General features: G+C 41.2%; 2 protein-coding genes across 2 annotated transcripts; both read right to left on the bottom strand.

Moving 5' to 3' along the window:
* Nucleotides 1-563: 563 nt before the first annotated feature.
* Nucleotides 564-16907, bottom strand: epyc (epiphycan; the record flags this gene model as incomplete). Its single annotated transcript, XM_083935470.1, has 10 exons — nucleotides 16803-16907; nucleotides 13583-13786; nucleotides 7419-7584; nucleotides 6601-7101; nucleotides 6095-6307; nucleotides 4849-4965; nucleotides 4469-4627; nucleotides 4168-4370; nucleotides 2786-2881; nucleotides 564-734 (listed from the first exon to the last, which is right to left on the bottom strand). The coding sequence occupies exons 2-10, from the start codon at nucleotides 13772-13774 to the stop codon at nucleotides 564-566; spliced, it is 1818 nt and encodes a 605-aa protein (XP_083791596.1). The 5' UTR covers nucleotides 13775-13786; nucleotides 16803-16907.
* Nucleotides 16908-19388: 2481 nt separating this feature from the next.
* On the bottom strand, nucleotides 19389-24533 carry kera (keratocan; the record flags this gene model as incomplete). The annotated part of the gene is made up of 3 exons (XM_083935661.1): nucleotides 24462-24533; nucleotides 19716-20590; nucleotides 19389-19558 (listed from the first exon to the last, which is right to left on the bottom strand). Exons 2-3 carry the CDS (start codon nucleotides 20575-20577, stop codon nucleotides 19389-19391), a joined length of 1032 nt encoding a protein of 343 aa, XP_083791787.1. The 5' UTR covers nucleotides 20578-20590; nucleotides 24462-24533.
* Between the last annotated feature and the right edge of the window lie 1650 nt (nucleotides 24534-26183).

Genomic DNA, 26183 nt, shown 5'->3' on the forward strand with positions numbered 1-26183 from the left:
CTGGTTGTGTTTCTTTGCCAGTCATGAACAGACACATACATGCCATTTGAGGATTTTTAATAAACTGATTTCTCCGAATGCCACCTACTGTTTACTCTTAATCAAGTTGCGGAAAAGTTTGGCTTTTGATAAAAGTTCGTGTGTGTGTTAGTGTGTGTGTGTGTGTGTATTTGTATGTGTGTGTAAACGCATTGTGGTAGGCGAGGGAATGACAGAGGGACAGTTTCAGCCTGTATACGTGTTGTGTTATTCCTGGCATAAAAATCTGAACAGGAGGAAGTAGAGCAGAGTGTATGTGCTTGATCACCAGAATCTGACTACTAATACATGTATGTGTGTGTGGATGTTTACAGAACATAAATTTCCACACAGAGGTTTACCGATCCATAGTATGTTTCAGCAGCATGTGTGCAAGTTTGTAATTAATGTTTGAGAAGTGATAAATAGTATGGAAGTCTGCGTGTGTGGCCTGGTGTGTCAATATGTACAACGATGTGTGCATGTGGTTTGTATTCTCGGGAGTCAGTGTGCAAGAGTGTAGGTGTAGGTGTGTGTCTGTGTGGTTAAATGAGATCCCCGATGGGTATACGGGGCAGGCAGATGTAAGCCTGAGGGGTCCTGCTAAGGTTGATGGGGTTTCCGTCCAGACGGATGTCCTCCAGTGCGTTCCTGATGTAGTTGAAATCTCTCAGGTTGCAGAACGTGTCCTCGTGCATCATTTGAATATTGTTACGCTGCAATAGAAGATAGAGAAGGATATGTAATGAGATATCTTCATGTATATTAGACTTGCTTTGATGACACTAATTATAATGGAGAAACTGGATTAGATTATTTAATTTTAAATACTTCCACGTAACAGAGTAATCATAAAATCAAATGGGGTCATCCTTAAGTTCGCAGGATCCCATGTCTCTAGATAATAACCAACATTGTAATAGATTGGTAAGGGCTAGCTTCGCAGTTGAAATTGCAAAAGAACAAATGGGATATGGACGTTTCAGATGCAGTATGAATGGTAAAAATCTGTTCTGCCACTGTCTAAAGACGAGAAAACGGTCTCACCTGCAAATTTGAGGGCACACAGTGCCTATAGAAAGTCATGATACCCTTTTAAAGTCACTTTTTTTAGTTTTACAGCTTGAAAGGATAATACATAAAAATAATCTGAAAATTGTTAATTTACATTGACATTAATCTTGGTGGTTTTGATTACATCCGAATAAAATCAGCTGTTCATTGAGGATTCATCTCCTAGTACTGCATGGTAACAAGAATAATTCACCATGGTTGGATAGATCCTTTTGAAAGAGCTCTGGGATAAAGTTGTGGATAGGCGCAAGTTAGGAGAAGGATATAAAAAGATTTCAAAGGCTTTAACTATCCCTCTGAGTACCGTTCAGAGTATTATCCAGAAGTGGAAGGCATATGGCATTACCCCAGACCATGCCAAGATCGGGCTGCCCCCTCAATCTGGACGATTGAGCCAGGACAAGATTGATCAGGGAAGCTAGCAAGAGGCCCATGGTGACCTTGAATGAGTTACAAGTCTAAATGGCAGAGGTTGGTCGATCTGTGTGTCACAATGAGTAGTGTTTACAGTGTGCCAAAAAACATATTGAAGATTCTGATGCCATGTGGCAAAAGGTTATATGGTCAGATGAGACCAAAATTGAACTTCTTGTGCTAAACTCCAAGCTCTTAGTTTTGCAGAAACCAAACACAGCACACTACCCAAAACACGCCATGCCTACAGTGAAGCATGGTGGTGGCAACCTTATGTTGTGGGCTTGTCTCTTCAGTAGGGACTGGGCAATTGGTCAGGATTGAAGGGAAAATGGATGTTGCAAAGTTCACCCAAATTCTTTAGGGAAACCTGCGGCCCCCTGCTAGACACTTGAATATGGGCAGGTTGTTCACCCTCCAGTGGAGTGAACTACGGAGCTCGATTAGTGGGTAAGTGTGGTATGTTGCGCTCAAAGCCGGGGTCTGCTGTGACATGAACGATGGTAACTTATGCTTTCAACCAAACCTGCTCGGGAGGAGGTTTTCAGTTAAGACTTAAGTGACATAGACTTTCGTGTTAGATCGGCTCCTTAAAGCTAAGAGCAGCTTCCTAGACTTCCTTAATGAGAGACACTTTAAAGGTGGACAGAGGCAGGAACAAGTCTAAACTCCAGCAGCACTTTGTGGTCTACTTTATGACTCCATTACTATACTATTCATTCAGTGAATTTGTTTTGATTTTGTCAAAAGCAAAACCTAAATTGTTTAAGTAAGATATTTTGAAAGGATTTAATATTATCAACAGGGGTTTCTTTTTCTTGTTTCATGAGCTGTTCAGGGACAAAATCTTGCAGTGTCTGTGTCGAGCAAATACCCGAAAGGACTTCTTTCGTGCTACTTAAAGGCCATGCACACACCCATGATCCTCCCACCCAGGTGCTTTTAATCTTTGCCTAATTAGACTACTTGTGTGTGTATGTGTTTATGCCTGCCATCTATTGATTGTGTTGCACCTGTTTAGATGGGAGAAACCTTTCTCATTCTTATTGGTTCCTTAGGTTTTGTGACATCATGTAATGTCAGCACAGCTCCACCCATTTCAACATAAGCAGAGGTCTAATCAGACCAAAGTGAAAACACCTGTGTGGGTGAACAGCACCTGTAATCATTTATTATCCCAGATTGTCTTCTCAGTTACCTTATTTACCTAAGTATAAAGAAAAGTTTAATGTTGACCAGTGGTGGGGAATGATTAAACATGAGGCCAAAGCAGATATACCTGTAGGTGTAGAGATCGCAGGCTGTCTGGTAGAGGCACAGGGATGTAATCAATGTGGTTGTCTGTTAGATACAGGTACAGCAGGCTAGTCATGTCCTGGGTACAAGGAGAAAAGAAACAAGTCATTATTGGCTCAGGCCTATAGATACGTTAAGGAATTCCCAACACATTTTTAGGTAGTCTTGACAAAACATTATTTCAAAGCTTTTGCTACATTAGCTGTACACTCTTCAATAATTTTGTCATGGACATATTACCAGTATCGCAAGTACTCCAAAGTGATAAAAAGAAAACAACAGAAATGTGCAAAGCAGTTTTAAAAGTGCTATAAAAAATATATACTACCTATAATGTGTTTGAGGTTAGTTAGTTATCTCAAGACACTTTACATGTAGAGTTGGTCGCCACCACACTCTGACGGATAAATGATTTACAGAGACCCAACAATTCCTCCATGAGCAAACAACAACAGTGCCGAGGTATATGCCTGCTACGTTTGTGAACGTGACAAGGTAGTAGACAGGATGGATACAAAAGGGCAAAAGGAGGAAGGGCAAAACTAATTGTATATCACATTTCAGGTATGGTTTAATTATTTTCATTTGATATATTATAATATTTTAGTATAATTATATAGTGTTTTAGATAGCATTATATTTCAATACATTTTTCAAAAACATTTTGGAGATCCCTCCACCAGAGGAAGTTGTGTACCACCAGTGGTACGTGTACCATAGTTTGAGAACCAGTTGTTTAGAGAATTTTATAGATCCAAGATGAAACTGACAGAGAGCTACTTCAGCACCAGGGACAGCGCAATGGATTTATCAATACACAGTTAGGTTACTGATATTTCAAAGCCATGGTTGGGGCCATAGATTCTAACTTGTGTTAACCTCAGTCAGATAAAGGATCTACAAGTCAGGCAGATTAGACATATTCAAGTAAACCAGGTGACAGGTAGACAAGAGGCATGCATTTTGGTCATGGGGAGATGGCACGACCCTTATCCGCCCTCATATCGCCGACTTGGTATATTGGCCGAAAATTTGTTTTTCAAAGAATTGAAAAACCTAGTAAGGATGCCCCCTGGGCGCCTCCCTAGGGAGGTGTTCCAGGCACGTCCAGCTGGTAGGAGGCCTCGGGGAAGACCCAGGACCCAGGAAGACCCTGGCCTGGGAACGCCTCGGGATCCCCCAGTTAGAGCTGGTTAATGTGGCCCGGGAAAGGGAAGTTTGGGGTCCCTTGCTAAAGCTGCTGCCCCCGCGACCCGACCCCGGATAAGCGGATGAAGATGAGATGAGATAAACAAAAATATATCAGTGTTTATTTGTTGGGCTTGAGTGTGTGTCAGTAATTGTAAGTATGGAAGATGTACATACTTTGAATGCCTCTTTGTGAATACCCTTGCTGCCAATGTTGTTATGGCTGGCGTCAATCAGGCTCATGGTCTCTGGGAGAGCAGGCAGCTGTGAGATATGATTTTCTCGAATCACCAGCTCCTCCAGCTCAGGCAGACCCAAAAATGCTCTCTCATCGATGGACGTTATCTCGTTGGCGGTTAAGTCGATTCTCTTCAGCTTGTCTGGAAGGAGGGGGGAAAAACACACAAAAAAAAAATCAATTTTTTATGGGTTTCTCGGATGCTCTGGTCAAATGTTTTTGAAACCCATTCAAACATACTCATGAAGGCGAAGTCCGACTTGTTGATCTTGGTGATTCTGTTGTAACGTGCGTAGAAGTGAGTGGTGTCTTTGGGAAGAGGTGGAACACTATCCAGCCTCATGTCATCACAGTAGACCGAACCACCGAGGCACGTGCACAGCAAGCAAGTGGGCATACCTGGAGCACATGGATACGAAGGAGGAGAAGAGGAGGGAGGGAATAAATATGTAAATAAAGGTAAGAGGTAGAATGGAATCAGCCTCTAATATTCAATAAGGCAAAGGCAATAAGATCGGGATTCTGGATATCAGGGTTTGTGGGGAAAGTTCCAAATGGAACTGACATTTGTTTAAAGTAATCCTTCTCTGAATGCAACGCCTGTGTTGTTAAATACTGACCTGTCCTGTCAATTACAGGCTCATCGGGCTCGTCAGGTTCACCAGAGCTCACTGACCCTTCTACACCGCCAGTACCCTCCTGAGGGGTTTCTGGTGAAGTCGGAAGCAGCCCCTCCTCTTGTTAGAGACAAGATTAAGTGTTAAAGAAACAGGTTAGATCAGCATGGACGTGTCTGGCAATCAGTAGCCCACTGTTTGCCGCAGTTAGTTGCCACATAAGTTACATACAGTGTATTAGCAGTGTTAACCAAGTGTTTATGGCATTTAACTGATGGATGAAAGTTAAATGAAAATGGATCGTTGGGGTTAATAACATGAAATGTGCTCTGCTGTGTGCACACAGTGACATATGCTTGTTAGCAGCTCACAAAAAACAGTTTTTAGGGAAGCCAGGTCAAATGGCTTTAGTCTTCAGAGTTTCAGTTGCCTCAGGGCTGGACTTCTGGGCTAGACAACCACAGTGGACTCTAGTATTTTAAAGGTGTCCTGTGGAGTTTCTCGTAAACTAAATAAAAGTTAGGTTTGCATTCAATGTTACTAGAGTAATGAATTATCTTCTGTTTATACAACATTTGCAAAAGTAATTTTAAATCACGCAGTGATTATAACAAGGATGTATTGTATGAACTGGATGATCACGCCCATTCCCCTGAATTAGAAGTTTGCATCTGTGTTGTACGGCCTACATAAATTTACATATATATAGACTCCAGAAAAGTTTTATAAATAAAAGAGTTTCATGGATAAAACATTCACAATACAGTTAGTATTAATCAACCTTGTTAACAGTTTGAGATGTTCTGTCAAAGTTTTCCAAAAGTCTCTTTTGTAATCGTGCTCTAGGGGGATTTTTTTTTGTACTGCTGCAGTAAGGTGAGCGGCCACTGGGAAGAATTAGCAGCAAGGCTGAGTGGAGGTTTACATACGTGTTAATTACCTAAAAGTCTGCTCATCACTGTATTTCCTGATGCAATATAGCACTTTTTTGTGCTTCCCCTTCACCATTCAGCGAAATTTTGTGAAACAAGCAAATTCATGGTCAAAAAGTCGACAGGGTACCTTTTTAAAGCTGCTAGTCTCAAACAAGGGCCAGTTCATAAACAGATTTATCGACTCAGTATTGGCACTGGCACCTTGTTCATTGAAAGTATTCACTTTTTAGTACACTTCTGTGAGGGTAAGGTATAGACTTTAGTTTTTACCTTGCCTGTAATATATCTCACACATTTCTAGTTTAGATACTGACCTTTATCAGTGTCAGGGACAAGAATAACCTCAGGGACCTCTGTGTCTCCAGACCCAGAGACACCAGAAGCCCCAGAGGATCCGGAGACCTCTAAGTCTCCAGAGGTTCCAAGATCCCCTGAGGCACCTGAGGTTCCTGAAGCTCCTGAGAACTCCCCTGAAGCACCCGATGCCTCGCTAGGGATAGTCTCAGGAATGAAGGGCAGCTCCTCCTCTTGTTAGAGCCAAGGGATTGGGGTTAGGAGACACAGGATTAGGAAGGTGGAGGGTGGGATGGACAATCAATCAACCCATTAATCAATCACTCACATTTTAGATGAGACAGGAGGTTAGAAGAACACACAATGGCACACAATGTAACAAACAAGTGAAAATTACAATCAACATTTAACTACAATTAAAAATGACGCAGTTAAATGGAATTTAAGACAATAAATCAACACAAATCACATGTAAGACCAAGGAATAGAGTTGCCATAAGCCTTACGAACATGCATCTGTACTAACCTCCAGATATCAATGTTATCCCTGAGTCACCAGACTCACCAGAGTCCCCAGAAACCCCAGAGCTTCCAGAGGCCCCTGAGATCAAGAGATCCCCAGAGAACCCAGAACCAGACTGGTCCCCAGACCCTCCAGAGCCCAGGGGGAATTCAATAGTAATCCCAGAACCTAGGTCCCCAGAGGCTCCAGAAGTATCCCCTGATCCTGAGAGATCCCCAGATATCAAGAAATCCCCAGATATCAAGATATCCCCAGATACCAAGAACTCCCCAGATCCCCCAGATCCCCCGGATCCCCCAGAGCTGAAGAGCTCCTCAGAGGCTCCGGAGATCAGGACAATATCACCAGAACCCCCAGAGCCACCAGAGCCGCCGGAGACCAGTAGGTCTCCAGAGCCTCCAGACCCAGAAGCCCCAGAAGCTCCCGAGGCCCCAGACCCTACGGAGCCCCCAAAATCCCCGGACACATGAAGGATGTCAATGGGCGTCAGACGCAGCTCCACCTCTTGTTAGAGACAAGATTAGGTATTAATAAACAGACAGATGAAATGGATCATTAAACAGGCTTGGAGCTCACAATGATGATTAGGTTAAGTAGTTGACAAATGGACACAGTGATTGAAAAGGACACATTTAACCATTTTCAGCTAGTTAAATGGAAGACATGCACATAGAAAAGATGATTGTTGAGTTTAAAGTGTTAATGTTTTGGATGTTTTTGTCAATGGGGGATGCTGCTTTTACAACTCCGAAGGCCCCAGGAAGAGCCTCTCTTAGTGAACTTTGGATATCAAGTGACTATAGGTGAGTGCATTTTCAGACCTTTCTGTGTGTCTGGGCCCATGAGCACCCCAGATCCCCCTGAACCCTGAGGGATGAACTGGGGTGTTAGGGGCAACTCTTCATCTTCGTCTTCTACTTGTTCTTCCAACGAGGCCTCGGGTACAGGGTAGTTATAGTCAGGTGGGGCCAGTGTTCCAATCTCTATCTGAGGGAAAGAGAGCAGCAGTGAGTCAAAAATGTATTAGACTTTGACTTCCAATTGGGCATCAGAAAAGTGATATTTAGTGTTTTTCTTGGTCTCTACACGAACATTTGGTTAAGTGATTGTTCCATTTTTGCTGATCTGATAATAATTTTTTTAACAAACAAAAAAAAGAATTGCTGGCTGGCAAATCACTGCTGTTTATGTTATCAATGCTATACGATGAAAGTACAGTGAACATTGAATGAAAGTAACAATGTTTTTAACTGATATTGTTGCATATTGCATTGGTAAATGGTCGGCTAGGATTTGTATATTGGTTTGGAGGGGGTTAGAAACACCAGGACTCATTTGTACATTGAATATAGAGCTGCAACTAAAGATGATTTTAATTTTCAATGAATCTGCATATTGTTTTCTCAATTAATCATGGTGCTATAGAATGTAGAAAATTGTGACAAATGTCCATCCTAGTTTCTCAAAGTCCAAGGTGATGTCTTTGAATGTCTTCTTTCTATCATCCCAGTTCATTCAGTTCATTTTGATATAAGACAGAAATGCAGGACATGTATTTTTTCGTCTTTTGATTTTCGTGAGTCAGTAAAAAGTAAACAACCTTTTCCTGATATTATACATACATACATATACATTATACATACAGGGAAATACAGTCAAAGACCTTTTGTTCTTTTGCAAAATGAAATAGTTAATCTACACATTTCAATGTTTGGTAAATTCTTAGATGCCATCTTAATGAATGAATTAACTAAAGGTTGAACACCAATGTACTAATAGTGACAGATCTGATATTGCAGCACTTCACAGCAGATGATACAGCCCCATCATTAAACACTCATTTCAAGAGAAAAATCAGAAAACTGAAGTGCTCCCTTATATAATTGAGTTAAGTACAGTATGTCATCTCTTGACTGTTTTTAGAATACCAAACAAATGCTTTATCTTAAGGCATATTCTGAATCATGTATTTTATAGGATATAATTGACATTTACTTTCCAAGAAGTCAACACAAAAGTTAGGGAATTAAATTCATTTGAAGGTAGGCCAAGACATTTTAGATGCTGAGGTAAAAAAAATTTGAACAACAGCTATGACTTCTATGATCATCATTCGACAAACACAGTAGTGGAATTTAGCAGCGTTATCATGTCATAAGTGGATATGGAAAATGGAAGATGGATTGATAGTGACAAGGCAGGTAAGTCAGTTCTTACTTTTTCTTCCTGTGTAATAAATTTAAAACAGTAAAAGGAACAAAAAAAAGAAGAAATCAAATAACAGGAGAAGTCACAGAAGACACAGTTCACTTGGCATACCACTATATCAACGACCAAAGCAAAGACCCATGAATAACTTGATGATTAGCATCTCCGCCGCTAGATGGCAGCAAAGTGTGCAGATATAGATATCCAGAGTATAGACAGCAATGACCTCTCAGATCCAACCTCCATGAAAGGACATTTTTGTTGCAGAAACACCATCTGGTGAATGCAGTGATGATAATGATCGACCTGTTTGCTTGCCATCAACCATTAGCACTCTCTGAATATATATTTACCAGCCGCTACAGTGACACTGGTGTTGTTTTCACCTTGTGAATGTGTGTGTGTGTCATGGAGACACCTACTGTAGCGGGAACTACCACAGAGGAGGTATTGAGTATTTTGCAAGGGATATCTGTCTGTGGACATATTTTCTGTCACAACCTTGCAAGACAGTCAAACATCACAGGTTTGTAGTTGAGAACAAAATTAAGACAGAATACAACGATGGGGTTGGTTTGAGCAAGGGAAGTAAAGGAGTAGGAAGTAGGGAACGGACTACTGCTCCACCTTTTTAGGCCCCGGGCCCTATTTGGCATTGGGGTGATCCCATAACAGGTATTCAAAAACACATTGAAAGATGTCTTGCTTTCTAATGTGCCACAAAAAAAAACAACTTAATATGGATTCTGTTAGCAGCTCCTGCTTATATCTCCTTGGTAATGACTTGACCAATATTGGTAGACAGTAAAATACTGTTTTCAATGTGAAGAAGCATTATATATTTTGCATATTTTCAGACTGGATTGTGCTAAATGCAATCCAATGTGGTTAGGGTGTCTTTTGACTGCAGAGGGTGCATCCAAGGACTAAAGCACACAACCAGGTTAATGTGTGCTCTACCTCATTTTAAAATATCAAATAACTATAAACAAAAGGTTTAGCGCCTTGGTTTATCAAATAAGCTAGCATTTACGGTTTATGTTGGGAAAAAAATTAAATGACAGCTCTGCCAAACCAACCAAGCTTGATGAATTACAGTGCTTTGTGGTACCTTCATTAAAAGCTTCAGGTATATCCATCTGGTATTATAATTGCATTTGCAGCCATTGCAGTTGCTCTTTGATGTTTGACTCAACCTGCAGTTCTATCATTCTCCAGACGAGGGCAATGAACCCCCACACACCGCCACAGGTAATACCTGACACTCCCACGCCCAACACGGCTGACTCAACCCTCCAAAAAGGGAATGGTCCTTGTGGAACCAAGACACACATGGTAGCTGCAATAAACCATATTTGAGTCTTTTCAGCTAATTTATAAACAGTCAGATATCAGTAAGCCAAGATGTATCAGAAATGAATATATATCAGCACAATAAATCAAGTCAAACAAAATACAGCCTTTAAGTGATGGCTTACAAGAAATAAATGAATAAATGCATGCAGAGATGTCCAGTCGCATTTTACCGCTTGGCAGAGATACAGTGTGGGATACAACAAGGTAGGCCTTTGAAAAGTCGTGCACAGAGTTTGCTCGCTGCAGCTCTCCCCTTCATTTCCCCCTTTCCCCAAAGCAAACATATACACCCGAGGGGAAAGAAGAGGCGAAAGGCTGGCAACCAAAAATACTGAGAAAAAAAGCTCTGGAAACAGCATGGGAAACAGAATGCACAGGGAGAGATGTCGAATGTGAGCATGAATCTAGTGTATTAGTCAGTAGGCGCATTCAGCATGGTTAGTTAAGTTTTAGACTTTTCAAAACGCTGGCTCGCCAGCTGCTTCCTTTACAAGAAAGAAATATGACAGAATGATTTGCTAAAGTATTAATCACCGTGAAGAAGTGAGCACCAGGACATCACCCATCTCATGGTTCATCCCCACATACACAGCCTGTACAATATCAAGCTAATGCATATAATGTCCAATGAAGCCATGTGGCAAATTTTGAGTCACATTTATGTGTCTGTCTGGCCAACAGCGGATACCAACAGAATCTCTGCACTTTATAGCTTAGTAGCTTTGTAGAAGGAATAGTTCTACATTTTAGGAAATACACTTATTAGTTAGAGTTAGATGAGAAGACTGAACACTCAAGTGTGTACGATAAAAATGAAATGCTTTCGGAAGCGTGCTTGTTTTGACACTTTTATACTTTTTGGGGGGTATGGCCAGGCGAGCTGTTTTCTCCTGTTTAAAGCCTTTATGCTAAGCTAAGCTAACTGGCTGTCGATTCACCTTCTGTTCTGTAAAAATAGAAAATGTAAACTTTTTTTTTACTCAGACTTGATGCATACGATAGTGTGCCTTAGACTATGACAGTTTTCCCAAAATTACATTTTAAGAATCAAAGTGCATCGTCTTATAGACAGTATCACAATATATTGAATCAGTGATACGTAGAGTACCACCAGCCCTAATCTTCTCTTATAGCCTAACTCTTGCCAAACCAATGCAGGGTCAACTTCCCTGTATTTTCAAATCAAATTATGACACTCATATATAAACAGATACTAATATTGGATAAGGGTGAAATACATACATTGTATTTATTTGGCTGACAAAATATCTTCTTACTATACAGTAATACAATCCAATACAGCAGCTTCAGAAATAACATTAGAGTTTAATGCCTGAGGTTTTAAACTCTGGTTCAAAATGATAAAAGACCGATTAAATGTCTTGGTGGAACTTAGTGAGTCTAAAATCAGTGATTAAAGCGTTTGCAGGGATTTCTGAATGCAGCAGACTGAAGACAATATGCTTGGATAACGTTGTAGATTTACTTCTCTCAAAAGAGACAAGCCATGAGGAGAAAGAGGAGGAATACCAACAGAGAGCTGGCTGTGGAAAGTAAAGAGTCAGCATTCCAGAGGCATGGAGCTCATCATCGCTTCATTTATCCCCTGACAATGTGTGTGTGTGTGTGTGTGTGTGTGTGTGTGTGTGTGTGTGTGTGTGTGTGTGTGTGTGTGTGTGTGTGTGTGTGTGTGTGTGTGTGTGTGTGTGTGTGTGTGTGTGAATAAACCCATTTAATCCTCACTCCTCTTTAGCAACCAGTCTGAGGAGGCGCCCTCTCACCTTTAACTGTGCAAAACCTAGCAAATTATAAACACTTGCAATATGCTTTTTCTCAACATACAATGCTGCAGTTAGTTAAAACTTTGTTGTTTTTAGTGAACAAGATGGGAATGATTCTAATTCTCCTGTTTCTCCTCTTCCTGCTCCCACGACAACTGCTTAAGCAATGTGCTGTGTCATATCCAGGCTTGTTAAATAGAGATGCATTATCAAAGCCATTCCCCTGCAACACGTTACAACTTTCCCACACTGAACACTGTCATGTGTAACACTAGGCAAAAGGCTTTGGTACCTTTTTTGCAACAGTGGATGGAAATAATTCACTGCTTTATGTCGTTGGTTTTACTACATCTACTGCACTGCATTGTGGGATTGGTCTTAGATATCAGCAGTGGTGTGAGTGCAATCCACATCAGGTTTACATTAAATCGTTGGCTCAGAAGAAGCCTGTTGAAAAGCCAACATCTTGACATTGCTTTGGCCTAATTTCCATCTGACAGAACGGTATAAACGGGAACATGAAATTTGGCTCAAGCTTGCCATCCCAGCGTGCCCTGCAGGCTTGCCACATCACACTTTAACTTGAGCTGATTTAAAGGGCACTTCTGGGATCCATCATTCATCCGGCAACCCATTCTGCCTCTCTTCTCCACTCATCTCTTAAAAGCTATTGTGACTTTGCAGAATTTCAGCGGAATGAGAAAAGAAATAAGTCCCAGAGGGCATAGTCCTAAAGTTGAGCACATGTAGATGATACTCAATTCCTGTATTGTCCCTCTCTATTGTGACTGATTGGATGTAAAGTAAAAAAAAAATCATGGAGCAAAAAAGCTAAATAATAACAAATTCATCAAAATGTTGTTTTCTCCTGATTCAGTTATTGCAGGCACATAAAAATACATTCATCATGAATGATGTTGATTATACGGGTAAAAAAAACGACTCCAGATGCAGAAGAATTCAGCCTGTGGAGACTCTAGGGCATGCAGCCCTAGAGCCCTTGGTGGAGGCCAGGGTATAAAATATCCTATCCAAATATCCTATCCAAATAGCTGCAGTTGGTATCAGCAGGATGCCTCTCTGCTACATGAACCTGGTGACCTCGCTTCAAAACCAACCAATTTGCCAATATCACACCATCATGACCTCTGGGAAAGGTAGCAGCTTGTATGTTTTATCGTGTTAATGTGATATCATGTGTATTTTTAGTCTGTCTCACCATTGATCACTCAACTTCAACTTAACCTGAACTTACACTCTTACAACAATCTAACATCAGCTTTTGCCCTCTCTACACCGTCATTGCAACCAGGGAATGACTGAAACAGCACTGAAGCGGCACTTTCTCCCTTTTTAAAGTGTAGTTGTGACATCAAAACTGTACAGAAGTCTCATTTAAGGGAACAGTTTCTGAAAACAGGCTGTGTTTATTGCTCTGTGGATTGAGCGTTCGATATAGCATCTCGACCTCAACTTTTTACAATATGGGACCTTTAAGAAAAATGTAATGTAAATGTTATAACAACGCAAGTGTTTGCTTTGTAATGACATTTGGAGCTGTACAGTTACAGGCTATGGTATTTGAAGGGTATTTGAATGTTTTGGCCAAACATTTTCTCTTGACCAACACAGTTTCTTACCTGAGGATCATCAATTGTCAGCCCGTCTTCATAGTCATAGATATCCTGGTTCTCCAAATTTAAATTATCTAGATCCACATCGTAGTTGGCACTGTCGTACGTGTCCAAGTCCACTTGTCGGGAAAATCTTGGGCTGGCCACCACCACATTGAGGACAAAGAGTCCCAACACGAGCTGCACGAGCATCCTCATACTGTAGTCCACCTTGACACGGACAGAGAGATGAAATGTCAAAGAGGGAATGTCCATTCAAAGATTTACAGTTGTAGATGTAGTTTAGGACACTGCATTGAAGTTTGGTGAGATTTCACTCGTTCACTTGTTGTTGAAACTATTAAAATGCTAAAGTGAAAAAGTACACTTTTTCCGCGGCCTGACCCCGGATAAGCGGATGAAGATGAGATGAGATGAGATGAAGTGAAAAAGGAACAAACATGCATGAATAGTATATTGATTAAAAACCAACACATTCTCACTCTCAACTTGGTCAGGACCCCTTGGTGTCTCTTTTTAACACTCTGGGTGTATCCCTTTGGCGTAATTTTTCAATGTGCAGGGTAGTCCATTTGGGGGTTAAAAATACTTGGAAAGGTTTAGTAAAGATTGTGATTTGTGTTGAAATAACTACATTTGTTACATAACTTCATACTAATTTTTATGAACATTACGTAAGGAACGTTATGTAAGAAACCGAACCTATGTTGCAGATGTTACTTAATAAATCATTTTGACTTTTGGTTTCACATGGGTCTCATATATTGGTTTCCTGGTTAAAGTTCTGTCATTGTTTGACCTTTCCACCTCCGCAACCTTCCCTGTTACGCAGACTTTTCTCTCTTTGTCCTACGTTATCTTGCAGCGCTGCGGTCGAGCAGTTGCTCTGAGAGCCCTGTTCCTCCCATACAGATGCTGAGGGCCACTGACGTAGTAAACTTCAACAAGGCATGTCTTCATGACACTGGCTGCAGAACCAGTCTATGGAACCACAGACCATGGCTTGACATTGTGTCACATCACTAAGGTCAGTGATTTCATTACTGAGGTGCAGACAGCTGCAGCGATCAAAATATGAGGGCCTCTTTCCTCCCTGTAGCCAGAGGCTCACTGTTCCAGTGAGTTGCCATCTTGGCTCAAATCAGTGGTTGCCTATGGCGTGTCGAAGGTCAGAAGTCAGGGTTGATCTGATAAGGAAGCCAGGCTGCAGGAATAAACACCTCTACTTTCAATCTACTTTCAGCTTGTAGGATTTTTGGTTATCAATAAAGATTTTGGGAGTGCTTCTTTTCCAATAAAACATGGTTAAAGCAGCTTTTCTGTGTTTTTGATTGCAATTATTTCCCCCAATCTAACCAAAAAGGCTTTGGCAGAAACATGCAGCAAAAATCTTGGCAACAAACTCGACATGAGGGCACAGACAAGAGGGTCTTTTTACTTGAATCTAAAATTAGCATGTAAGTTTTTCACTGGATGCAGATCCACCATGCACTGTCCTGACCCAGATAGCTGCTGTTCATAATCTTGTTCATTTCCTCAGCTGCACAGATCTGTTAAGCTTAGCGTTAATAAGATTAACATAAGTTAATTACAACTTAATTAGATGGCATCACGGACATTAGGCATAGAAATTAATTATCTGTCAGTGGAGGAATTTCATAGCACACTAATAGCAGGTGTAGCCACATGTCAGCTGGCTTGAGCTATGTGATGTGAAATCCAAGAAGAAGAGGAAGAGTTTAAAGAGAGTCCTCTAGGCCGGGGCAGAGAAACGGAGAGCAAGGGAAGGGAGGAAGAGAAGAAAAGAGTGAGAGAGAGAGACGTGGACAAGATGTTGGCCCTCAGGGTTAGATGGAGAGAGTGAGGAGAGAGAGAGAGAGAGAGAGGTTTCTAAGCTAACTCGACCCCTCACCCTTTACAGAGGGCCTTTATGAGGCCCGGTTGCTGCCTGTCTCAGCACTCAAGCTCCAAATTCCACCGAGGTTTGTGGACAGGATGGTAGTGAGTTACAGCTGCAAGGAAAAGCTTTATTCACACACATTCAAGCACATACTTGGAAAGACACATCCTCTCACAGATGCACACTCTGTCTTAACACACCTATCTTTCAGAGGGAAAAAATTGAGAAACCTCTGCTGCTATTTTTGGGACGGGGACGGATATAAAATAAAAAAAGACCTCAGCTTCATGGTTTATTTTAGTCATAAATCAAATCTTTGTTCATATCACAGGGATAGACTAATTATGCAAATCAATCCCATCATTGTCTCTTGGAAATGTCCAAAGTGAACTGAGTGCACCCTGTTGAGAAAAGGTGAGCTGACTGGTCAGCATCCCCACTGAAATAGACTTTCTGTCATGAGGCTATGAAATCCAGCATGGTTACACTGAAAGAGGGACTATACTAGAGACAGAGGTGTGCTTATACGGGCCATCACAGTGTACAGTGTGTGGAAACTGTGTAGACTACCTCCGTGTTATGTTTGGCTCCGCATTGGGCATTCCTGATATCCAGTGATTCTACCTTCTTTACTTTTAAACAAACTTGACAGACGTCCCTTTGCTACAGGTTGCACAACAAACTTGCAATGGAGCAATATTTGTATCACAAAAAGGAACTTCCTCAATCAAGCATGTGACAAAAATGTCAGTAAGCGAGAAAAATAATGTATGCACATAATTCATAATGAATACAAACGATATCAACTACAAATAAGATTGTTATCACACTTTCTGAAATGGGAGGGAGTTTTATTTATTTGAGCAAAATATTTGCTATTTTTTGTCAAGGCTTATTAAATCTCTTGATGAAACATGAATGCATTCTTGCTTGATTTTATATTGCATCAAAAGAAAACAATGCTGCAGCCTTCAAAACTGAAAAATAAGTCAGTATCACAGAGGTTGTCAATAGTCCAAAAAACACCTGTTGGACACACATGTGCACGTGCGTGCACACACACACCCACACACACACCTGAATCACATCATCTTATAAAACTACTAGCATATCACAACTAGTAAGACTGCCAACAAATGACAACAGAGACATGCACATTTCAGTCACCAAAGCAAATCTCTGAGTGAAAATAAAACGGCTGCACCACCAACCAATTGGCCAATATGCCACCCCTAAATAGTGTGTTTATGGAGGGGCGAGTCGAGCCTAATCCCCTGCACCAAAGAGCCATTGAGCCAGCATGAAGATAGCACCAAGAACGCTTACCTCTGTCTCCTGCTTTCCCGAATGGTCCCTTCAGCCGTGATGGAGATGCTGAGGGCTCCGGGACTTGGCCAATGGTGAGAGGTCGCGCAGGGTGCCTTGAAGAGGGGAGGGTGCGTATGTGAAGTGTGTGAAAGGTATGTGTGCGTGAATGTGACAAGTGTGTGTGTGTGTGTATGTGTAGGTCTGTGCGCTCTGGCAGACCTGAGTGTCCTGCCGCTTATGTGTGAAGGTAGGCACTGAGACTGATTGGACCAGAGCAGATTGCTTTTGGTCAGTCGGAGCGCACCCACCCCACACTGTACACCCACATGCACGACCCTCTCAAACACTACACACACACAAACACACACACACACACATATACAGACACCAGACACAGAGAGAAAGAGAGAGAAAGAGAGAGAAAAGGCCCCCCCATGGCAAAATACCTTTTTATCCCTTACAAGAGTATCCTTTATTTTTCTTAGAGTGTGGCTCAATCAGACTGAAATATTTGTCCGCCTGTTCCTGAGGTGAAACTCTGGCATGTGTTGCTTTCATGTATGGGGGGGATCCACGGGGCCCTTGTACACAATGGGACCTCTGTGAGGAGCCCCTGTTAGCATGGTGCTGAGAGGAAGTCCTCGCTTGGGGGAAGGCCCCTGCCCTCTCTCTTGGTTGAAGCTGCTTTCTCTGTCGCTCTCTAAACATTCTGCCTTAACTACAGATTTAAGTTCAATCAGAGGATACTATAACATGACTTGACGGAGAATTAGCTGATCTGGGGATGAGAGGAGAAGAGTCCCAAGGGAAGTGGTCCTTTTGCAGTTTTCTGCGTGCAAAGAGACGCTGTACTCTGACTCAGACTGTCTGCAGTGTGCACATACGGTGCTACTGGCTAGCTGTCCTCTGTCAGCTTAATTTGGCCACAACTTATTCTCAACCTGCCCACCCCTCTGTCTCACTCCCATGGTAACTCTAGACCTTTTGATGAGTGAGGGGAAAAGGACTACGCAAGAATGCCAGAAATCCCTCTGCACCTGCCATATAGGTTGGCTGAGATTTATATTCTGAGCTTTTCTTCTTCCGAGCATTATCAAGAGGCAAAGAATCGAAGGAAACTTTACCCAAAATATCTTGACACAATGATTGATACACACAGTGTATGACACAGATCATTGTAAAGAGCCTGAGAAGTCCTGCAGAGTTGGTCCACTCTGTAGAAGCATTCATATCTTTTACGACAGCAGAAATGTGGATTACGTTTCAGCATTAATTCTGGAGCTAGGGCTGGGCATATATTAAAACCCATTTGATTATTATTATTATTATTATTATTATTATTATTATTATTTTTATTATTATTTTAAGAAAATGTAGACTTGTAACATGTACTAAAGGTTATTTTTAGTGAAATATTCTTACTTCACTGTTTTGCACACAAAACCCTAAAAAAGATGATGTATTAAGTTTTTCATTTCGCCCTAGGGTTGAAAAAAAAAACACATTTTTTTTGGGCCATATTACCCAGCTCTATCTGGAGCCTTGAAATGTTTGGGCAGAGGAGCAAATGACTGGGAGTAGGAATTACTAATCCATGCATGTTATTTCAAGATGGACACACAATATATTTAAGTTATAGCTTCACAATTCCTCTAACGGAAGGCTTCTGTTACTTTGTTGATTGATTTATGCGGATGATGATCTACTGTATGTTCACTTTCTAATGATAAGATCAGTTCCGTAAACTCCCTCATACCACAAGTATGATAAAATTAGACCAGGGCACATGTTCATTTTCAGATGTTTTATTCATATTGAAGACAATTAAAATTAAATATTGTTCAGTTAATTCAGAAAAATAACAATCAGAATTAAAAAGTGTGTTGGCATTTTTTTTTAAAAACAGTTATCACAATTCTTCTGTATACAAAACATTAAGGAATATTGGACATGGATATTCACAGGTTTCTACTTATTTTTCTTCAATTTTAAATATAAAATAAATTACCTACAGTAAATATGCATATTTGTAAAAGTGAGTAATGTTTTGAAGTAAATAAGACCACAAACCTAGAAAACAAAGACCATTCATTTGGCTTTAAGTCTACAAGCATAACGTAATGGTTTTCCTGAAATAATAGAAACAATGAAAAGTGACATTTGCCTACCCATTCACAAGCCTGCTGAAAGGTGCATAATGATAATGAGTCCTAATGTCAATAACACATTTTGTTCTCCTATCCATCTAAATTACTGTCATGCTAAACACATGCAGATACACCAACATAAGGCACAACTAGTGGTCAACAGATTACAGCGTCAATAGCTTCTAATCAGTCAGTTCCTTGTCGATTTTGTACGTTCTTTTAGATTGTATTTAAATTCCACTGAAAAGAAATATTTTCTGGAGCTGAATAGAGCTTTCCCCCACGTCACAGCAATCAAACAAGTTCATGCCAACTAGTGTCAAATTTGCTTAGCTTCACAAACATGCAAATATCACTCATGTCACCATTTTATTGCATAGATTCAGTGATCATCATCATGAGTTGTGGGAAATTAGAATTTTCCCTACAACTTCAGTGACTTTTTATTTTTAATTTTTTAGATGACAATAGACGTTAGCTGACGGAAGCACAGAATCACATCCCTGGGAATTGGTGGCTTAATGTCATTGCCATCCAGTCTGAGGTAGCGCAGTCGAGGAACACTTTCGTTGACAGACTCATCCACAGCGTCAATTGAGACAGGACAGACATTGGCGGCATTTACACCTGTAAATACACAAAGGGAATACATTGATAAGAATATCATTACAAGACACCTCTCTGTCTCTGCAAAGAATAATCAGTCTATGCATATACAGCTCAATTGAATCACTTAAATCTGAAAAAAAGCAGAAGGTGCTCTGGAAAAATGCCACAGACTTACTTTTGATATTGTTGTGGTCGAGGTGAAGGTGTTCAAGGCCTGAGTGAATGAGGGGAATCTCAGTCAGTTGATTGTGGGACAGCTGCAAGTCCAAAATGCTGGAGACATTAAACACATTTTGGGGAACTCCAGTGCTGCCAAGCTTGTTGTTATTGAGCCTCAAAAATGCCACTTTTGGCAAACCTTTGAAGTAGGCAGCTGGGATCTTTTCAATGTTGTTGCCATCAAGGAAAAGCTGGGTAGTGGTAGGTGGTAAGCCAAGAGGCATGCTACTCAGCTGGTTCTTGGCTAGATTCATCTGTACCAGGTTGTTTAGCCCCTTCAGGCTCACCTCAGTCACAGCATCATCCATAAGCTTGTTCCCCTGGAGGTCCAAGAGGTTAAGCTTATCCAGACCAATAAAGACACCAGCAGGGATCTTGGATATGCGATTGCGCGAGAGGCGTAGATGCTCAAGGCTGGCTGGCAGGGAAGATGGCACAGAGGACAACAGGTTGTCATCCATGTATAGGTGAATCAGGTGGGACATCTTACTTAGGACACCTTCTTCAACTCCCTCACTTGTGATTTTGTTGCGGTTTAAATTCATCCAGCGCAGCTGTGTGGCATTGCGCAGGGCATCTGCTGACAGGACTTCGATTAGATTGTTCTGCAGGTAGAGGTACCATGTGTGTTTAGGGATTTGGGGGATGCTCTTCAGGCCTTTATTATCACAGTAGACAGCACGAGGGAAGTTCGGGGGGCAGTGACACTCTTTAGGGCAGGCTTGGATCTGGGCCATATATTCCTCATAAGGCATGTCCTGGCCAAGAACTTGCCCAACCAGGCACAAGGTGCAGAGAATGCTCAGGAGAAGTGCCATTATACTGCCCAACCTATGATGGAAAGAGAGACAAAACAATATTAAAGATGGCTGTGCAATGTGCTACACAGTGTTACACAGGCTTTAAGACAAAATAAGGCAAATAGGCATTTGAATGCACTAGATATCCAAGATAAAGAGGATCAGATAAGATGTTAATAGAAGATAATATGCAAAGGATTGCAGAATTAGAACCAGGCTGTAATTGTTGGCCCATACAATTGTTTGCAACGAGAACCTGTGTTCTTGGTAAGGCCTTTCCCAGTCTACAAATCTAACATAGACTCACCTGAAATACTACAAATCATATGGCTTGCATCAAATACAAACAAATCAGTGTTCAAAAATGCGCACTTGTTAAAACTCTGGCCCAAATTAGCCAACACCAGCATGTATTGCCTACTCCTCTACTAACGTTGTTATCATTCCATTCCACAAAGTAAATTCTTTGCCTACCAATGTCACGTAAAGCTCAAAAGACAAGATGCCGAGCCAGGCAGTCTTTAATTGCATCACTCTTGAAGTTTAAACTTGAAGACTTGGCATGTCAATTGTAAGATGCACACTGTTCATCAGGCTTTGATGGCAACATGAATGGATAAAACCACTACATATTTTTCCAAGTCAACTTGGTTTGATTTGATATGACAAAAACAAAAAAGAGAAGCGAAACAAACAAAGTCAGCTCTAGCATCTTCTATGCACCCATCTCTGAAGCTTCTAATAGATTCCTCTCAGCTGCCATCTGGTGCTTGTTTAAATTCTTGATGCGCTCCATGTTTGTCTGGAACTCATTTCGGGAAGGCTGAACTTCAAAGACCTGGCACACCTGTTTGAAAGATGCACTTCTGTTTTCTTATTATACAGGGATCAAACCTTCTTGACCCTTTGGGATATGAGGTGATCTGTGCTTTCATAAAGGTAAAACCCAATCACATGTTACAAGATAAACATCTACTGAACTACCAACCCTGTCAAACCGACGTATCAATGCCCTCCAGAAACCCAGCTTACCTTGAACTCTGTATGTTCCCTCTTGTCTTATGTTCCTCCTCAACAAGTGATCAAGTGTAGTCCCAAGTGATGAATGAGGCTTCACCTCTCTCCTCCCTGTATTTGTACTACTAGTTTTTTTCATTCAACCTGTGCCAACCTATCACTCATGATGACACCAAAGCTTCTTTTGGCCAATTAGATTCTCCCAGGATCAAAGGACATAATCCCATAGTGGTGTATAGTGTGCTCAGCCTTTTCAGTGCTTGAGACATGGCCCACTTACAAACAGGCTAATACGAGCCTACCTGTTCTTTGTTGACTGGATTTCCCATGTAAACCGCCCTCCCTTGGTTGGCGTGACTAATCTCTTTTTAACTCCACTCACAAAATCCTTAGTGTCCTTTTACGACCTTTTGTGCTGATTTTGTGCTGCTGCCCTTCATGGTACGATCAGATCAGGATGCACTAACCTGCTTTATTCAAATTATAAAGTCTTACAATGTTTGCAGTCAACAGAGGATGTGGAATGAACACAAGTCCACAAGTAGAGCTCAATATAATTGTGATGCACAGATGATCATCTCCAAACAGCAGCAAGGGGTGATCAAGCCTGTCTACCTAGACTGTAAGCACATGATCACCACAACTGACCAATTTACATGAGAGGATGTGCCCTTGGTCTGATAAATCTTGGTCTGATTTGTTGTAAATGAAAAAATTGACCATCCTGCATATAGTGGATGTGGAGGTGGTTGCACCATCAGTTCCCATAATACTGACCATAATTTTAACGTTATTGCATATTTGAATGTTATTTCTGGGCATGTGCATCTTGTCAAGGACACTGTTGAACTTATTTTCGAAAAGGTTTCTGCAGGATACGGCTTGAAGCAGATTCAAGGCAACGCCATGAACTTCAAGATTCTATGAAGCCGACAGAGCACAGAAGGTGTTCTGGTTCTAATGGGTACTCTGTGCTGGATGAAGTAAGTAAGAAGACCTGAATCAAGAGTCATGACCAAGTCCAGACCAGTTTGAGTCCCACAATGCATGGGACACTCATAATGACAGATATGCAGTTCAGCCTTGACTGCTAAAGCATCCAAAACAAAGATGACGCACTTTTCTAAGTACAAAACATTGTCTACAGACATGAGAGGAGATTGTGTTATGGAAGGGAGGTCAGGCTTAATCTGGGGGGATTTTACTGCACGCTGGCCAGGCAACACTAGCACTAGCAAGCCTCATGACTGGTGACCTCTCTACATGCCAGTGTGAGGTTGCGCTAATTTCTAGTCACGACGGCAAAGGCTTGACTGCAGCAGGGTAATCCCAGTTGACTCTTGTGAGGATAGGGGCAACACTTATCCATGATCAGGCATGCAATCCCATCAGAGCTCCTCCTCTGTTTGCCAAGGTGCGTTTGTGAGCGGTGATCAGTCCTCTACACATGTTTGTAATCTTGTACGATCAGTTAACATCCAGGCATTCGTCCTGAGCACATTTATAGGAACTGTACGTCAAGGACAAATTACTGTGTACATGAATGGACACATGTTGGCATCAGTCGCTGTACTGTACTAACAAGATTGGCTGGTCGGACGGAAGGAAAATGCACATAATTGCTTTTTGAGCTCACAGTAAATTAAAGAAGACAAATGTCCTTACGTGTCTCTGAGCAGGATGCAGTTTGCTGCAGACTACTGACAGTTACAGTTACTTGGCATGCAACAGCCAGCTTGTAACCTCTACACTTAGAGTGTACCTCCACTCAGCCTCAAAAATCAGTTAAACTGTCAATCTGATAGCATTTAGTGCAACAGTTAGATCAAGGGTAGACACATTTGTCTTTTCACTTGAACATTGAGTAACCAAACATTTATTTAAGATGACAGAAAACTGTGATGTAATTTGATTTAACTTAAACTGGGTGTGAAAAGTCTAATTACTGATTTGCACACATAACAGATGGGGTACTGTTCCAGTCTTGTTACAACACAATAGTCTTCAATAATGTGTGTAGATTTACAATTGAACATCGAAACTGTCAAAAATTGTCATTCAGGGCTACACGGATATCAGCGAAATGGAACATTTATGACTGAAAACAAATGTTGACTATAGTCTGCCTGACAGAGTAAGGAGAAACACATGCAGAGGGATATGATAATGTTCATTTCCTGCAGGGGCTTTGTGTCTGAGCCAACTATGTTCATTACACAACTGGTTGTATTTGGATTGCATGGGTTTTGCAGGATCAGTTCCAGTGAATGACTTTGCTGTAATGCACTTCATGACTTTGAAACATTTGGAAGAGTTTGCATGGCTTACTGCATCCAGAGCTGAGAAAGTAACTGTGTTTATGTATAATTATTATGTGGAAAAAAAAGAGTTGGAAGTAAAGAGACTTTCAAAGATGTGTTTATCATTTGTAAACTTCGAACAGCCAAAGATGTTTCTTTGTTAGATCATTCATTTCCAGGCTTGTTTGTAAAGCTGTTGCAAATTGATTGATTGACAGACACTTTTGTAATTAATCAATCAGTCTATCTATCTATCTATCTATCTATCTATCTATCTATCTATCTATCTATCTATCTATCTATCTATCTATCTATCTATCTATCTTGATCCTTATGTTACCCATCCTAATTCATAATATATAGTGACTGAAAGGAAAACTGCACTTTCAAAGCCTTCTTTTGTTTGCAAGGTTACTCCACCACTTTAACCTGCAAGTTCTTGAACAGAGGCAAGGTGTACCACATCAAAGAAAGAGAGCAATCCAATCAGATGTAAACCATCTGGAAATAAATGCACTGTCCAAGCCTTTCACTCCAGTTCTTTCATACAGATTTACTACTAAACCAAGATAAGATCATCTTTACCTGCGCCTCCAACTGGTGTGAGTAGTCTGCACGCAATCAGGTGTGGTTTGGTTCTTCTGCTTCTCCAGTGAATTGCTCTGATGATTGTCCGCAGTGTGACTGTCTAGCGAAGTTTTCCTATTGTTGTTGGTTTCCCTCAAGGCTGCACCTTGGACACCGGTTAACCCAAGAGGATGGAGCGTGTGTTGTTGGTGGGAGGACGATTGAGTATGAGTTGGGATGTCCTTTCAAAGTTTGTGTTGCCTACTTTTCTGCCAGCCCAGCAGTTTTTTTCCGCCTCTTTTCATTTTGTCTCTTTGTTTTTTTTGTAGAAATTGACTCATCAGTGGTGGTGTTAAGGGTGAAACTGTTGTCACTCCACCCTACTTAACCATTTGGTCTTCAATGGAGGATTTTCTCTTTACCCCATTACTTTGGGGGGATGGTTGCACAACCATTTCATGGCTCATTTCAGCTCAGAGGCGTTTGGGTGTGTTTACTAGACTGTCAGGTGTGTGTGTGTGTGTGTGTGTGTGTGTGTGTGTGTCTGTGCGTGTGTTGGGGGGGTCCTCTCACACATTAGCACCCATTTTTTTTGCAGGAAAGTTCCCTTCTCTTATTTTACAACCCAAGCCTCCTTTTCATTGTTTTTCCTCATCATGCCTATCAGGGATACTCATGCCAGAGAAGTTTTACACCTGGTCATGGCCCGAAACAGCTTCACAATAAAAGTGTGGTCACCTGTATGGAACATTTTTCCAGTTACTTATTGCTGTAGAAACAACATTTATACATATGCATTTGTTTTTATCTTCTATCCAAAGATGAAGAGCTAAATCAAACTGTAAGTCTGCACATCAATATTTTAAGAATATTTTCCTACTGTCTTTTGTTTCTGGCCACACAAGTTGTGTTGCTCTAGACTGTATATAACGTCTGTTCTTTCTGAGTACATGGTCAGCGGCTAACTACTGTGGCGGCAGTGACACTGGCCACCATGGTTACAGTGCCTGTCTGCTGGACGAGGTAACAACACATTATTGCAAATGGGACATTTTTTCAATTATAAGGGGGATATATTACCAAGATATGCCTATAAATAATTATATCCAAGACACATACGATGATCCTGTCATGCAATTGCTGAATTAACGTACTGGCACCTTTTTTTGGTCCAATTTCAGCCATTGCCTTTGGTTTTACTTGTTAGAATGCACAACTAAGCGGTCGTTTCTACTATCTGGAATCAATCCTGATTTACTTTACATCTAAATAAAAAGCTTGGAAGATGGATTGGGTTAATGCTGCAGACTTTTACGATTCTTTTGTCACCCCTCCCCATCTTGTCCCCTTCTTTGTCAGTTCAGCTGTGTGCGTGTCAGCTATAAGGCCACAGACGGGACATCTGGAGCCCAGGTCTACACTTTTGTGGAGAAGAGCGAGAAAAAAGACAACTGTACAAGAGAACTGAAAAGTGTTAGTTGAGTAAAATCTATACAGATTGGATCCGGGTCACAAATGGATGGACACAGAATATGAATAACAACAGGCATAAAGAGATAGAACAGCTGGAGACCGTTTGGACTGAAGGATGATCCTTGGAGTTGGGCTGCCAGGCTCAAACAGCTGATTATACTTTGATTTATAGTCTCAAGCAAGAGGATGTGAGGCTTAGGGCTTCATAAAAGGACTTTATTGTCTAGACACGGCAGCAGGAGCTCCACTCAGGATTTAAATAAGAGC

This window comes from Echiichthys vipera (assembly GCF_963691815.1).
Source record: "Echiichthys vipera genome assembly, chromosome: 20".
NCBI classification, from domain to species: Eukaryota; Metazoa; Chordata; class Actinopteri; order Perciformes; family Trachinidae; genus Echiichthys; species Echiichthys vipera.